At 37.5% G+C, this 17,470-nt stretch overlaps 1 protein-coding gene across 1 annotated transcript; it reads right to left on the reverse strand.

Moving 5' to 3' along the window:
* Positions 1-257: 257 nt before the first annotated feature.
* Positions 258-5,054, reverse strand: LOC120339476 (cathepsin B-like). Its single transcript, XM_039407612.2, has 8 exons — positions 4,897-5,054; positions 4,544-4,782; positions 4,261-4,354; positions 3,991-4,043; positions 3,554-3,640; positions 1,946-2,076; positions 1,296-1,511; positions 258-875 (listed from the first exon to the last, which is right to left on the reverse strand). Exons 2-8 carry the CDS (start codon positions 4,771-4,773, stop codon positions 670-672), a joined length of 1,017 nt encoding a protein of 338 aa, XP_039263546.2. The 5' UTR covers positions 4,774-4,782; positions 4,897-5,054; the 3' UTR covers positions 258-669.
* Between the last annotated feature and the right edge of the window lie 12,416 nt (positions 5,055-17,470).

A 17,470-nucleotide genomic window follows, 5' to 3' on the forward strand; every position in this document is an offset into this window, starting at 1 on the left:
ATACCAATAAATTGGTTTGCGGCCTGCGAGTTAGTAGACATCTTCCAATTGGAAAATCACTTCTACAACTAGCCTTTACAAAATGTATAATATAATATAATTAATCTGCTATAAGCGGCGCAATTCGGAATTTTTCTCTCAATGATTGAGAATTTAGAGTCCTTGTGATAATTAGAGTCTCTAGCCTAGTCAGAACACTTGCGCCGATTTTAAACACCCAACCCCGATTTTAAATACATCCACTTCAAGTCTATCAGTAATGTTGCTGAACTGATTTAATACTGGTGAACTATGAGAAATTATACACACAGATATCAACTACATAGAAATCAACAAAACTGACTGCAAAAAAAAAACGATTGCACTAAATATAAAGTGAACTTTTTGTAAATGTTAGAAAATCAAGACCTGAAAGTTAAAGGAACTTCTTCATGCCAAAAAAGCATTAACAATGGTATTACTAATACAATAATCAACAATAATTAACACGGGGACAGAGACAAGGATTCGGCATCTTTACAGTCAAATGCCACAACATGAAAGGCATTGGAAATACAGATCAGAAAAAATAGATAATGGGAGTCTTTAATGCATAATTTGATTAACATAACAATCCAGATAAATCAGCATAAAAAAATCTTATCGAAATGTCAAAATACTGTTTCCTTCTTATATTTTGGGCATACCAGCAACCACCTCTCCTTCAATTCCACACTCGTTGTTACCACGAAGGATCTTGAAAAATCCATGATCGCCCCAATCGTTGTTCCAACTGTTTGCCACCAGCCAGTATGGAGTGCCATTTTCCACACCCCATCCTAAAATCCTAATCGCATGACCACCAAGCTCTTTTCCTGTCACATGCTTGTACACTCCTGTTATGGACAAGAATGGATCATAATACCATATTCTTAAACATATTTACCCAAAGCTTGGAAAGCTGCGTAAGATTCACAATAACATATGCCCAATCAATATGGCTTTATTAAAATTACTGTAAACTAATAAATTTGCTTGCCACAAAATTTGAAATATCGAAACATTTTTTTGAAATTTAAAATCTGAATGATTTTTGCATTTTTCAATATCAAATTATTCTGTATAAACATCCTTTTTCACAACACAACCTTTCATCTTCAGAGAATTTTTTGCCCATTCATGTAACGGATGTGACTGGTACAATAAAATTAAATATTCATGCTTGATCTCATAAATGAACAAATATTTTTCAATTATAAATTTATAAAATTCAATTACCACCCGAAAGGCACGAGTAGACAATTAAAACATCTTACCAGATTTGTAAGTCGGGAAATCGGCATACACAGTAAATGCAGCTTCAACAGGACCATTGGTCATGATTTCCATTTGGATTTTTTCAACTTCCTCAGATATAGCATAGGCACTGGCTCCATAATGCTTGTCGGATTTGTAGTCTATTGATTTATCCCCTTCACACGTTCTTACACATTTTGGTGTGTTCTCTTCTCCAGAGCATGGTTGTCTGGAACCTACATTTAGTATATCAATAATTGGCACTCCAGAAGTATGTGTACTAATATGGAGATAACTAATTTTGTTCGCCTACTTCACATCAAGTTGTGTAAAGGGACTGAAACCTATGGACGGGTGTAAATACATTTGGCTAACACAGACAGTCCCAGACTCTTAATAGAAAATCTGAATAAAATTATGGCCTAACCCTAATCTGGTAGCCAATAATTAGTCAATGAGAAAATGATAAATTATTAAGTATTAACAACATATGAAGCACAACATTAAGTTGCCAATCGTATCCAGTACAAAATCTTTAAAAATGTCATTATTCAGTTAGAAATTTAAATTTCTGAGCTCAAATAAAACACAAATGATTAACATGATATTCACATGAATATCCAGTTGTAACTGAATCTGAGAAAATAATTTTTCCAACCGTATAACTAACCATTTATATGATGTTCACATGGTTTGATCTCATAAGGCAAACATCCTGTTGTAGTACCATATAATCCACCAGTTACCAATCCATTTCTCTTCCAATATTCCCATGCCATTTGTGGAAATCCTCCATTGCATCTGAAAAATAATCAAGATGCATACCTGTTGCATACTAATGAAACCTGTTTTTACAGAAATTTCCAATTGATTCAGGCTGTTGAAATTGCAAATCTATATTCGAAACAAGTTCAAATTACAGATAATACAACTACTTTTACTAGTTCCATAACTGCATAAATGAATTAGTTTACATCTCAATAATTAATAAATACAACATTTGGGCAGAGACATAGCAAATCTAGTTTAATGTGTAAAAAAAATAAAATTAAAAATTATTACAAATTAAAATTACAATTTTAGTTTCATGACATTGTGCACAAACAAGCACCATTAGAATTTGATTGATCAAGTCACATGATTTGTGACTTTATATTGAATGGCAAATTTTTTCGACAATTGCTTACAAACAGCATGCAAGTTTGCTGTTAACATAGAGAAGTCTTGAGCAATTGAAGCACATTATTAATTTTCAATACGCATACAAATTAGTGATATTGATTAAGCCACATGATTTGTGACGTTATAATGAATGTAAGTTTTTTTGACATTTTATTCCAGACAGTCATGTGACATGACTCATGGGGAAGTCTTAAGCAATTGAAGCCCGTTATTATTTTTCAATACGCTTATTAAATTCTTGAGTGACGGATTGTATTTAAATGAAACTAGGTATTACTAATATAAAAAGACAATAGAGCAGATCCATGGATCCATTTCCCATCTTCAAAAAAAATTTACATACATCATGTGTCATGGAATTAACTTGTATTCCAAATTGTGACTCACTCATAATGTCAATACTTTTAACAATAACATCATGTGATTTTGCCAACAACAGGAAATAATAAAAAATTCAACCTAAGCCTATTAGTAATGCATCATCGAACCATGCACAATGCACTTTGTGACATGCATTACAAATATTAACACAGTTAGTTAGTACTATTAAAAATGAATTGATATAAGTTCTATATTGTGTCAGGTATATTGAATAAGCAATGTTCATTCTCTATATTCATAGCGGCCATCATTCAGTAATTTTCCAATAGATTTGATCTCATAAAAACCGCATGACCGATCATGTATCCGACTGAGAAACAAACTTTCATGTCAGCATCACATGATTCAATAAATGACCTTAGGGTTTTTGAGCCCAGGCTAATGATTTACCAGATGCTGTTAGTTTTGATACATTTAGTGCATTTTCATTTGATGCATTTAGTGCATTCTCATTTGTTAATATTTTATAGCATTACTGAAATAAGTTTTTGAAATAGATTCCCAGCTTTATTGAATTGCATGATTTCATAATTGTGGTCTATCACACAATAGGAAAAACCCTGATATGCGTTTTTCACTTGTGGGAACACAATTTTAAAACACTGATAATAACTTTGCCACATTGCATATCTCCATAGACCATAACTAACATCTTTTAATTACATATACCTGACAAATATTCATTACAAGATTATGAGTTAATATGAATTTTTACCCGTTGCCGCACTCAATACCACAGCAAGTTAACAAATCTTCTGCCGATACCTCGACAATATGCTTCCCGTTGCTTGCAATGCAATACCTGATATAACAAATATAGATGTTATTATACCAATATTATTATTTTGCTTGCAGAAGACAGTTCAATGCTATGTGCTTGACAGATGCAACAAAATCATCATGCGGCACACATATTTTCTATTAGCTAGGCAGAGAATTTTCTCTAAAGTGATTTTTTAACATTAATCAGACAGTAAAAAAACTATACTTCCATTTTGATCCAATTTTACTTTGCATACCGGAAACATGTTAAATTTGATATCGTATCTGGCCGCAACTAGCTGGGGTAAGACTTTTGTGAAAATTTGTGAATATCACCATGTGGCAATTAAATAATACAAAAATCCTCGGTAATATCAAGCATATACAAACCTGTCAGACATAGCTTCTACAGCTCCAAATGCCCAGCATGAACCACAATTGCCCTAAAAAGAAAATAACATCAGGTTGGACTGACAAGTTTGAAAATGAAAGGTAATGAAAGGTAACTTGATGCAGAAATTGCAGAAATTACATAAAATATACCATGCATAAAACAATTTAATAACTTCTGGTTAAATAAATATTATGAAATAATAAAATTAATATTACAAAATTCAATTTTATATTAATTCAAAAAATATTATTTTTATACATAAATACCTGATCTCGAACTTCTCTGATTGATGGACAATTTGGCCATTGTTTTCTTGCATCAAAATCATCAGGGATATCAGTGGCGCGAATTTTGGTTTTTCTGAAAGATTTCATGAAATTTTATATATTTTCTTGGAACTCTTTAAACAATTAAGCAGATTGAAAACAATAAGATGATCAACAAAAACCAATATGGAAATACCGAGTAATATTTATAAGTTAACAAAAGATGCAAAACTAAAAAATAATTCAGAAATTATTGCAGTGAATTAAATGTTTTAATGCTCACTCAGTTTGCAATGGCAATATTCTCTTTCCCATAATTGTTCCACACCAACGAGCAATTGTGTCAGGGGTATAGTGGAGTGGATCGAAGTTATGACCAGCTTTCCAGGTTGTTCCTAGCGAGTTAACATGATCAACAATCTCCTTGAAAGATGGTGAGAACGATGCAACAATATGGGGAGTTGCCTCAACTGCCACCAGAAGCCCAAGAATTGCCAATATGATCTTCATCATTTAAATTCCCTTCAATAAAATAAATTGATAATTTTATGTTATGTCAAAATGTAAGATTTGAAGGCCTAAATGTCTGTCTGCAGGTACTAGTCTACTGTACTATTGAAAAAAATGATGGCTTACCAGTTCTGCAGTTTGAATCTTGTGTTGAAAAAGCAATACAGCAACAACAGAAAATAAACCTAAAACTTATGATTGAAAACTGTTAATAAAAATATTCGTTATGTTGCAGCAATGAAATGCCAGTATCTGCAGATCTGTTGCAAAAAGGATACAGGAAACCTTGGTACAGCCTGACAGCGGTGCGCGTACTGTACTGGGTACTACCAACAACTCTTCTCAACACCTATGGTAAACAACTATTATAGCAGTAGATTTTTTCCTCTTTTAGTCAGTTGTTCCAATCAAATATAAAAGGAGATACTTATTTTATATATAACCGCATAGCGAGACGTAACTACCACTCGTTGCGTGCCTGCGACATAATCACATGACCTAGTCTGCCTGAAGCACATCTAACGTAAAATGGCCTATCCGACAGCATGAGTTCGTTCTGTTTGTTTACCATCAGCAAAAAAGAAAAAAGTACACAGTCGCAATTGTAACAGTGAAAAAATACACTGCAAACGATGAAATTCATCAATGTAGAAACGAGACCACACATGATATCGTATTATTTGTAATCCGTTTCACCGCTTACGAGTTCAAATTGCTTTGTGTTCAAGCCCGCACTGCACAAAACATGACCGCGATACAGCATGGTCAAAACTATGAACTTTTGAGTCACATAAGAATGATCATGTAATCACGGTTACTAATAATTACGTTAGGTGTCGTGCGTTGTTGATCTCGATTTATTCAGTGCTAATTCTTTCCCAGAGCATCTAGTTGGTTTGTTTACAATCAACCGCTTCTCAGACGCCATACATTCAATGGTGGGATTCAGTCGGTTCGCATCGGTTCTATAGAACCGTCATCAGCGAACCGGTTAGCATTACTGAAAAAATATGACTTTTTGTAACAGAACCGGCTGAAAAATATGACTTTTATGACGGGACCGGCTGGAAAATATGACTTTTATGATGAAACCGATTGCCAAAAAATTTGAATCCCACCACTGCATAACATCTATCATTCAATCTGTTATCCACCCGTATCAGTTCTCTGAATGCTTGTTTTCTGTGATGACAAATGAACAATTGACCGCTGGCTGACCGACCACCTATCCTTGTTTTGTGATTTCCTGTTATATTTATAGGATTTTAATGTTTCCTTGTTCTAGATATAAGGGACATATAAGTTGCCGATTTGACATCTTAGAATTTTTGGTTTGGTGGCATAACGTAATCGGGAAACGACTTCAGAGGATTTTGGTGTCTAAATACGCTTATTAATCAAGCAACACAAGTTTTAATGTATGACAAGCAAGTGAAAAATGAATGGTTCAAATTCAACTCCGGGTCACGATTCTAGTGTGTCGCGCTTCATACCGCAAGCCTTTTTTTAGCCTTATACCCGAAATATAAAACTTGAACAAGTACGGTTACCTTATAAATACTGTTTTCGTGAACCTGTAACGTATAGGGGGCATTTCAAATGAGTTTCGCGATGATTTAAAATATTTATACGAAAATTTTGTAGCTATGGCAATTGAGCTCAAGACGATTGCGAGGCGGTTGTAGTCTGATCATAAAAGCTGGATACGGTTCCATTACATTTGAACCCACGACAATTGCACCTGCATACTATTGCACCTATGGAATTTTTTTACGGATATTTGAACCCATACTAACCCTAACCCATGGATATTAGCACCCTCATATAGATTGATAGAAGAAGTTTGTAACCAGTTTGGGGTTTTCAAAATTTTGGCTTTTGTTCTTTGCTGTAAAAAATGTTGTCCAAATAACTATTATCTTCTACAACGGCATTAATGACTTGTGACTTGAGCATAATGTTACGTTAACACAGAGGAGAGGCAGTTGAGAGAAAAAGCCTCGGGGTTAAGGTTCGGATATGAGCAGCGCTGGATTAACCATTAAGCAAAATAGGCACGTGCTTGGGGCACCAAGATATTGAGGCATAGGCGTAGCCAGGGGGGCTGGCTTGGAAGAGTTGACAATAACCAGAGTAGTCGAAGTACGAGTTTATCGCGACAATGTCTGTGCTGATTCAGCATCCCAGTATTTTAAACGTTCCGTATATCTCCCACACGTCGACGGCTTGAGCTGCTCTATTCGGGAACGCTTCATTGACAACCCATCATTTTTTTCATTGCTATCAATTCTTCCACCGAACAAACCAGTTCACGTGGATGAGGTAGAGCGTCTGTATTTATTGAATAACCTCCAGAATGAAGTGAGACTGTGGAGAACTTCTTTAAGTTCCAACGTTAACGACGAATGTTTGGAGGGGCTTCTTCTGAGCGCTCGAGATTATCCAAGCGTGTACACCGCAATACAGATCGTTATGACGCTACTAGCAACCACCGTTGAGGCTGAGCGGTCTTTCTCATGCATGAAACGGGTAAAGACATGGCTGCGTCCAATCGCCTTTCTGATTTGTGTGTGCTTCACTGTCACCGTGAAATGGTCACCGAGGAGAAAATTAATCGAGTTGTGTCGAGCATAGTTGGCGGGAAGCGAAGGATGGACTTTTAATTGGGCCGATGTATTTTACTTATTCAAATTGCGTTGTTAATATTTGTTTCGAATAAAAAAAAATTTATTAATGGATTTTGTATTCACAAAAATCCAGCTGAGTAATTGAATCAGTTTGCTTGGTGACCAACTGTTGTTGTTTTGCGCTTGAAGAACGGGCGCTTGAAGAACGGTGTTTTAAACCCAATATAATTTCTAAAATTTTCAAATTTGGCCCCCCCCCCCAAAATTTTGGGCTGGCCACGCCCAAAGCGTATATATAATATAAGCGAGGCAACGTTCAGACAATGGACGCCATCTTGTGCCTATTGTTCTCAGCAATTTAACTCGGCGCCTTATGAGAAGATCCAACACAATTATTGAAACATACCTATTATTTTCACTAATATTTTAGGTAGAAAAATTTTGAAGGTCGCGTTTTGAAGTAGAATCATAGCCGAACATGCTTATATCCTTTCATGTTGGCCAAATTACATTTAAAGTACATCAAATTGTCTTTGAAGACAAGTATACCGGTTCCGAGTTGCTTCCGAAGTAAATTGGCCATTCTAATCGTCATAATTAACCATTTGACAATGGCGTTCCTTATGACGTCACAGATGAAAAGTTGTATTTATTCGTCGAAATACCCGGCCGACCCAACTTTGCTTCAATGGCCCTTTCTATTTTCTGGTTAACATTTTTTGTCTGTCAAGCTCCATAATGCTTTACTGCTCGGCTCCAAGCTGCGCTAGAAGAACAAATGACATTGTAGGATTGTTGCCGAGACATTTTACTGCCTCAAATTAGCGTATCACTATAAAACCTTTGAAAAAATGACCAAAAATGGTTCTACGCCGTGTTTGTTGTCAAATTTAACGCATTAGATAGTTTTTTATTCTTAATTGCTTTATATATTTAGATAGCATATATCTTAAAGTTCAAAACCCACCCTTCAGTTTCATTCTAGCCCTTATAACAGCGGACTTATTCGATTCGGTACAACAACACGACGAAAATTTCCCATAAGACTCCATTGTTTCGCGTTTTCCAAATATGGCACAAGATGGCGTCCATGAACTTGTTTAACATTAGGCAAGTTGGTTGCCGGCCGTTGGCCACGCCACTGTATTGAGGGCACCACATAAATTTTCATAGACGACCTGCAATAGAATCCCAAGTAATGCATTTATGATAGAAAGTAAAACTGACTGACCATAGCCTACTCCACTTTGATTTTCTTATATTTCATCAGAATCCAAGAAAAGATGACGTGTGACCTCGGCGTAGAATCAGAATGAGTAGAAAAGTACACCACACGCACAATTTACTGCGTTTCATCTTTAGTGCCCGCGGTAGTATGTTTACCTGTCTCGGGGCTCGGAACAAATTTTAAGGGGTTTTTCGTTTTATTTTCACTGGCCCGCGGGCCACGAGTTGGACGACCCTGTCCTAGAGGAACGTCATGATCTCAAAATACGCCGGGAACTCCTGCAGATTTCGAAGAGCTTGGAGAAAATTTCACCCCGTTGGTCAATGCTCTTCCAAAATCCTCGTTGCGGTAAGCGCTGCGGGACATCCACGAAGGTAACGTCTAGTCACCATTTTCGTGCGGAGCCGAATCAGGGCAATATTTTTCTCTAGTATCGAGGAGGAAACAGAGCACCGCAGACCACCAAGTGAATCCTCGTTGATCAACCTAACCGTGCTTTTCTGATTTCTCCAGAAAGCCGTCCTCAACTGAAGACCGAACCCCGACCGATAACCACGATCGCCGTTCAATTGGTTTGATTTGGCCCGTTTCTGGGCTGAACGTGAATAACGGCTTGGGGGCCGGCGTTCGGCATTCTGGAAAACAGAGGCACGGGTATAGACCAAAGTTTTAAACTTTGGTCTGGTGAGGACATCGAGACAGATTCGTCCACCTAGCGAGACAGTTTTTGACGCAAGCTCCTCCAGGTTTAGAACACCCAAAAATACCGCACCCTTCTGAGAAGATGAACTCTGGCGATCATCCGGCGCAGAAATTAAGCTCTGGTGTGTCATGGTTAGCGTGGGGGTAGAAGTGGCATGGCATTTATGGCATTAATAATTTTTGCAACCACTGGAGGGTTCGGAACAGTGGCGTAGCATCCACCCCCGCGGTCGCGCCCACAGCGCAAAGGGGCCCAAGCGGTTAGAATTTTAAGCCACAAACCAAAAGCTGCAGTGCAAAACAAGTAATGCACATCTTACAACGTTGATGTTAGTTCTGCTCAAATCGTTTTGTTACGTAACAATGCCAGGGAGTCGTCGATTTTCGGCGTTTTGTGGTTTGATCGCACCGGTAAAATTACGAAAGCTGTCAGAATGATATCGAAAGCAAAACCTCTCAGTGACGCCCAGAAACGCAGAAAAAGGGCAGAAGAGGAAGAACGTATAAAAAAAATTAACCAAGATAAACGGCAAATTTTAGATTACCATTGCCTTTTTGTAGCGACATGTTATGCTTTTTGACGAAATAAAAAAAAAGCGTTGTTTTAGCTTATGTCCGAGAGTTTTTAGGGTTGAACTCCTAGAATTATTTTTTGCTGGAGGGCACGAGAGTCTTGCTACGCCACTCGTTCGGAATATGAGTGACCACGGGCTCAGGCTTAACCACGAGAATAGGTGAGGTCGGACCCAATACCACAGATACAACAACATCAGATCTGGGGCCCCATTCGCCAAACTTCGTAAAAAGCCGCGTTTACGAGCACGTAACCTTGTCTCTCAAAAACGCAGTTACCGAATCTCGTTAAGTGCGATTCACGAAACATCTCGTAAAAACTTTACGCACGGCCACGCGAGTTCTCTCGAAATCTTACACACGGTCGTCCTTGAACAAAAACCACTGTATGATCACTCAACCTATCACTCACTGCCGCGCTGGGCTGCCACTCTAGATGTTTTATTGGACACGTAGTGGACATAACGATCGTTTCAATATTATGTTGTTGTTGTTCTTGTTCTTGTTCTTGTTCTTGTTGTTGTTCTTGTTCTTGTTCTTTGACACGTTTTTAAAAAGTCGCTTTTCTCTTTGATTACTGGACTAATTGCTTTGAAATTTTCAGTGGTTGAAGATGAAATTTTTCTCCAGAAGGCTATTACTTTTATTTATTTCAAATATTCCTGTTAGCTCTGTAAGATTTGTTTTTGTTTGCTATGACGTCACTAAACGTTCTGCGGATATCGGACGCCATTTTGTGTCCAACGGACCATCTTGCAATTTCAATTCACGCTGTCACAAGACAGGAGTTCTGGTACCGTAACACAGCGCGGTGACACTGAACTAACTCGTAGCTGTCAAAAGCTTGAAAATCCATACAAGTATGAGAAATAAAAAGATGAAACTTGGCAGGTGGGTAGAGTTGTGTTTCTTTTAACCATATTTGAAAGTTTCGCGTTTCTACATTTGAAGGAGGGGGAATAGGGGGTTGTGCATTTCCGATACGTTGATAATATCTTTGTCAACCAATTTGCGGCCACCGTGTTTTCGTCTGTTTGATTGCTGTGATGTGGTGCTTTGTTTATAATTTAACGAGTTTTGTTCGAAATAACCGTGTTCTTGAAATATATGACGGTCAGAAATGCAATTAGAAGCCCAGTGTTTTCACGCTGTCACAAGACCAACAATTGTCAACCAATTTGCGACCACCGTGTTTTGTCTGTTTGATTGCTGTATGGCTGCGTATGCGATAGTCTCGACGCAGCATAAACGATGATCAAGGCTTGAAATCCGTGGTCGCACACTGGTCGTTCGGTCGCAAATACGTCTTTCGAGTGCCGTACTTTGGGGATTTGTATAGCTTCAACCCTTTGTCGTAGAAAGTTAATACTAGGTTTAGCGTGTAGAATAAATGCCGCAAATGCACCCACGGTGAAATAATTAACGGGTTAGATATATTGGTTTTTGTCCTATAGCGGTTTGAATGAAATTGTCCGCAGACTGGCTACACCACCCTAGGCCTGGTGAGTTGTCCGTGTAGTCGAATTGTCCATCAGCCCTAAACGGCTATGACAGTCACTGTACCAAAAATTGTACCCCGATTCGGCTGGTGTTAAGTTGACGCATGTTATTTAGTAACGTTTTTATCTGAAATGTTTGACTGTGGTTCGGTACCTGATCCGATAATACGGTACATAATTGACTCATATCACGAGATATTTCAACTGATGTTTCAATTGTCACAGGACCTAAAATATCTATCTGTCACTGTACCAAAAATTGTACCCCGATTCGGCTGGTGTTAAGTTGACGCATGTTATTTAGTAACGTTTTTATCTGAAATGTTTGACTGTGGTTCGGTACCTGATCCGATAATACGGTACATAATTGACTCATATCACGAGATATTTCAACTGATGTTTCAATTGTCACAGGACCTAAAATATCTATGACAGTCCCTGTACCGTCACGGTACCCCGATACAGGTACTGGTAAGTCACTGCTCTCTTGTTGGACACGTAGTGGACATAACGATCGTTTCAATATTATGTTGTTGTTGTTGTTGTTGTTGTTGTTCTTGTCCTTTGACACGTTTTCAAAAAGTCGCTTTTCTCTTCGAATACTGGACCAATTGCTTTGAAATTTTCAGTGGTTAAAGATAAAAATTTTCTCCAGAAGGCTATTACTTTTTTTTTCGCTATGACGTCATCAAAATTATGTTACTCTACGTGTCCATATATTTGAGCATAGCTCTCTTGTTCTTATTTGTCTTCTTCTTGGTATCGTTATGAAAAAATCGCTTTTGTCGTTGATTACTGGACCAATTGCTTTGAAATTTTCAGTGAGTAAAGATTATATTTTTCCCCAGAAGGCTATTACTTTTATTTGTTCTTAAATTTTATATGAATCCTATGAGATCTGATATTTCATACAAAATTTCGCGGTATTTATTTTTACTCATGGGAACACTGTTTTACACTTATTTCAAGCGGTTTCGCGATCGATTGTCTAGCTCAGTACTACAGCTACTATAGGTCGGTCCTGGTAAGTTGCCATACCGGTACCGTAACGCAGTGAAATTGACCTATTCCTTCCGCGGTATTACTTATGCTGCAATGCAAGTTTTATAGCCTATCGTATGTGGAACGGAATATCAGACCTACAGGTTCGGTACCGGTACTGGTAGCTCAGTACGTAAGTACGATACTGGTACCGGTGTCTCACCACAATGAAATTACCGTAACTTATTCTTTCACGGTCCTACCAGTGCAGTAATGCAAGCGTTGTAGCACTTGTAGCCTACTATATTTATTTATTTTGATGAGAGTCTACTGGAAACAACATAAAATTTGAAAGGGAAGAATTGTTCTGTGATCAATTACGGTATCTGTCCTGAAGCAGTAAAGTGTAAACAACATAAAATTTGCAAGGGAACAACTGTTCTGTGATCAATTACCGTATATGGCCTACAGTGTACAGGTAAGATGCTGGCTGACTGCTAACTCAGTACCGCACCTACGTTAGGTACCGGTACCGCCGTGAATTCAGCTCTCATCTCTTTGTTGGACACGTAGTGGACATAACGATCGTTTCAATATTATGTTGTTGTTGTTCTTGTTCTTTGACACGTTTTTAAAAAGTCGCTTTTCTCTTCGAATACTGGACCAATTGCTTTGAAATTTTCAGTGGTTAAAGATAAAAAAATTTTTTTTGCTATGACGTCATCAAAATTATGTGACTCTACGTGTCCATGTATTTGAGCATAGCTCTCTTGTATCTAGATCTAAATGTTTTTTTCAAGATCTAGATGTAAAATTTGGAGCCTAGACGTTAGCTATAAAACCTAGATATTTTTTTTTCAAGGTTTTAAATATTATTCAGTGGGAAATAAATAAAGAGATGTGTATAATACTGTAATAGGTGAATGAATATTATTTCATTATTCAGGAGTATTGATGTAAGATTGATAACACTCATTCATATTGTATTCGTCCACCGGTACCATACAGCCATATGTACTTAAAGTATTTGAATAACGATTTAAACATGATTAAAATATGTGACGTTTTAATTAACGTTAAATAGAAAGGACGACGTTGGTCCGATGATATTGTTGCCAAGGGGTTTCAAAATTAAGTTATTCAAGTCTATAAGTGCTATTGAATGTGTCTCTCTTTAACACTAACCTTTCAAAATGCCAAAGTGTATACACTACCAGCAAAAATTTAGAAAAGATTGTCTTAAGGAATGGTTTGCCCCTTCAGATGATAAGAACAAGGTCTTTTGTAGACTAAGTTCAGCAGGTGGTAACTGAATTCTATGTTATGATGTTAGCTTCTTCGACATCTAATATTACTGTATTATGGTTACTTTTCATTAAATTCAATGACTTCATATCTAGATTCTAGATGTATTTTCTAGATGTTTTATTTTTTGATCTGGATGTTTCTAGATGTTTTTCGAGGTCAATCTAGATGTTTACAGTCAGGCAAAAGTGGCAGCCCAGCTGCCGCGAGCCGCCGGCGCGAATAAGCCTATTTTGCAATGATCTCTGCTTAACATTTTGCAGCCTGTGATTTAAAGTTCGGGGAATATTGCAGTAGTCTATAGATGAATAAAATAAATTCTGAGATACATATTGTTAAACTACTTCTGTAACAGACAACAAAATAGATGAATATGTAATCCCATATTTGATGTTGGTACGCTGTTAGTTGGCATATATAGATGGGTCCACAGCTACTAGACTACAGTCACTCTTACCTGAGTTAGGCATTTAGGGATTTTTGATACCAATTTTTGTATGCAAACACCACAGCATTTGTTGGGGTGCATGTCGCACATACTTGTCTCAGGCGTATCTCGTCTAAAGACGTATCCCGTCTTTGTTATACCGTTTAATTATTGGACACGTAGTGGACATAACGATCGTTTCAATATTATGTTGTTCTTGTTGTTTGACCAGAATAACACACCTAGTGGAAATATTAAAAAACCGCTTTTCTCTTCGAATACTGGACCAATTGCTTTGAAATTTTCAGTGGTTGAAGATAAAATTTTTCCCCAGAAGGCTATTACTTTTATTCATTTTAAATATTTCTGTTAGCTCTGTGAGATTTGTTTTTGTTTGCTATGACGTCATTAAACGTTCTGTGAACATCGGACGCCATATTGTGTCCTACTGTACTGCTTCGCTTGGTGTGAATATATTTGTAGACTGTGATCTGACGGTACGGTAAACCGTACTGTACTGCTAACAGACGTGTCCATATATTTGGGCGTAGCTCTATTGTTATGTAGATACTGTTACAAATAAACACACATACATTTTAACTTGAATTCATGCTAAGAACAGGCCGAACTACTGTTAATTAACGAGTAAAATTTACGCCTACAGATACTCGTGACCCCACAACCAGAAACGTTCAGCAACTTCAAAAATCAGTATATATTATATCAATTTAATTATCTGAATGGGCCTGTATATCGACTGCAAGTGGACGTGTACGTTTAGCATTGGTCCAAAAACGTATATAAACTAGTTCGGCAATGCGCGACTAAATGTGCGTCTAAAAATCTCAGAATTATAATGGATCTTTGGTGAAACATAGGCGGAAGCGATAAAATGTGGTAGATTGTAGGGAACTCAAGTCAAATTTATTTTTTTCCAGTCAGTAAAAGACAAATATCGTTCAAAAAATAAGGAAAAAATTATATTTACATTACTGGGGAAGCCGCGGGGAACCAAAACTGGTCATCGAGCAGCGACACCCGAGGCTCTAACAACTAATTCGACAAATTGGGGAGAAGAGTTTCAAAATTACTGATATTAATGGTAAATACTGTATGAATTTTGCGTGCGATACTTCCGGAATAGTATGATAGGTTCTAAATATACATAAATTTGAAATTTTATTCGGTATATTCCAACGGCGTCTTTTTTATTTTTGGTTCAGTGTTAACATATCACAGATTGCTCCATTATTAATTCGAAAGTAAAACAGAGCATGAAAGTAAAATAGGAAAAAAAAAACGTGTACGGGGTCACATGCTATTAAGGGTACTCCAGAAGTATGTGCACCAAGATGACGGACACCGGAACGTCGTATGCGTACCAGGTTAGGCCATAATTTCAGGTACAAATACTATGGGAAATGGGAATCACTTGGCTAGTCACTGAACTTGTAATAGTACTAAAATAAGAAAAATTGAAATAAAATCATGGCCTAACCCTAACCTGGTACACAAACAACGTCCCGGTGTCCACCATCTTGGTGCACATATATACTTCTGGAGCGCCCTATGAAGTGCTTTATATTATGCTAAAATTTCTTGTAGTTCTGTGTTTGACTGCTTTGAACGCTCCAAAATTATGTATGGAACGTCTAAATCCGATAATATTGCAATACGAAAATGTTCATATTATGTGGAGGCGGTGTGGACAAAAATACCAAGCCTACTCGTAGATTTTAGACACGTTCGCGAATTTAACAAAGCGCTTTCGCAACTGATCGAAACCTGAGGTGTGATTACGCCAAGACCCGGCCTGTCAATCAATACCATACTTGTCAGTCACATAATTAAGGGCCAATTGCCAAATAAAGCAACTTTGCATTGTATATTCGATACCTTAGTGACTACACCGGTACAAAAAAAAAAAAAAAAACATAATTTCTCGCAACCTGGCAAAAAATCCGGTTCGCGTACCAGCGGATGGGATCACTGGTTTAGCTTGCAGTTACTCATGAATGAACAGATAAGCCCCAAGTTCAACCACTCATTCGGATGTAACCTGAACAGAAAAGCTACAAAAAGAAAAATACTATTGGCGCTCGCAACACTGTCACTCAATTGCATTTACTAATACCCGCCGACCAGCACAAATTTCGCTGCTCCCGAAGTATTCGTACCGAGATGGCGCACAACCTAAATATAGTGTTGGTACCAGGTCAGGGTTGTTCATTTTGTGCGTCATCTTGGTACGAATACTTCCGGAGTACGTACGTTTAGCAGAAATTAGGCCACCCCGGAAAATCTGCACGCGACCCCACCCGGGATCGAGACCCACAGTCGTTGACTAACGAAATTTTGCAAATATTAAATAGACCTACCCACCTGAGTCTTTATTTTCTATCTTGGTAATAACTCCATTCCCATTGAGGTTTCTCAGAAGTGAAGCACTCATTTTAATCACTATATGGTGACACGACACACCAACACCCAATAACGACGGCGGTGTCTGCAGAAGACAACCTCCAACAAATGCATACGACGTCATAATATCGTATGACTACGTCATGATAGCGTATAACAACTTCATAATAAGTGCAAAATATTGAGAAAGTTGCGAAATTGCATAAGTCACACCCATGACTTCTCTCAGTAAAGCTTTTTTACCATCCGTTTAAATAATAAAAACTAATTTAACAGACTAGTGCGCAACATCGCATTTCGGTACTTTCAACGAGAAAACTCAAATTTGTCAACAATGACGCAATTCGGTTATTAGCGTGACGATATGTTGTCAGAGGTCATACTAAAGATATCGTTATTTGTACCTATTTTGGCCAAAATTCCACAGATACATTTAGCCCGCTATATCGTATAAGATGTTCTAAAAATAAAATAGATCGTTTTGGTCAACTTGTAAACCATGTTTTCCACGTTTAAGCCTTCTCTAACTATTGTAAATTCTAGCCGTGGGATCAAAGGATGTTCCAAATGTTAGAGTTGGGGCTTCATCGCTCTAATTCACTTCCGGATCTTAGCTCCATAGTATTCCATCTGGTGTGAAAGCAATGCGTCCACGAACATTTCGCTTTCCCTCTTAAAACATTGATTGCAGATCGCCACCTTAAAAACTATTTTCCCGTCCCGCGCACACAACCCATTTTCAATGAATGGTCAACTAGTGTTGAAATAATCTACCAGAACAAATTTTTTTTCAAACACAGTTTGCGATACATTTTATTAAGATAGAGTATGTTGAAGCACCAGTTCAGATTGTGCTAAGCACGAAATCACAATCACCAATGTTAATAAAATGTCGTGGTTTCCACTCTTCATGTACATATTGTGTGAATTAGCAGCA

Source organism: Styela clava, chromosome 9 (assembly GCF_964204865.1).
Source record: "Styela clava chromosome 9, kaStyClav1.hap1.2, whole genome shotgun sequence".
NCBI classification, from domain to species: domain Eukaryota; kingdom Metazoa; phylum Chordata; class Ascidiacea; order Stolidobranchia; family Styelidae; genus Styela; species Styela clava.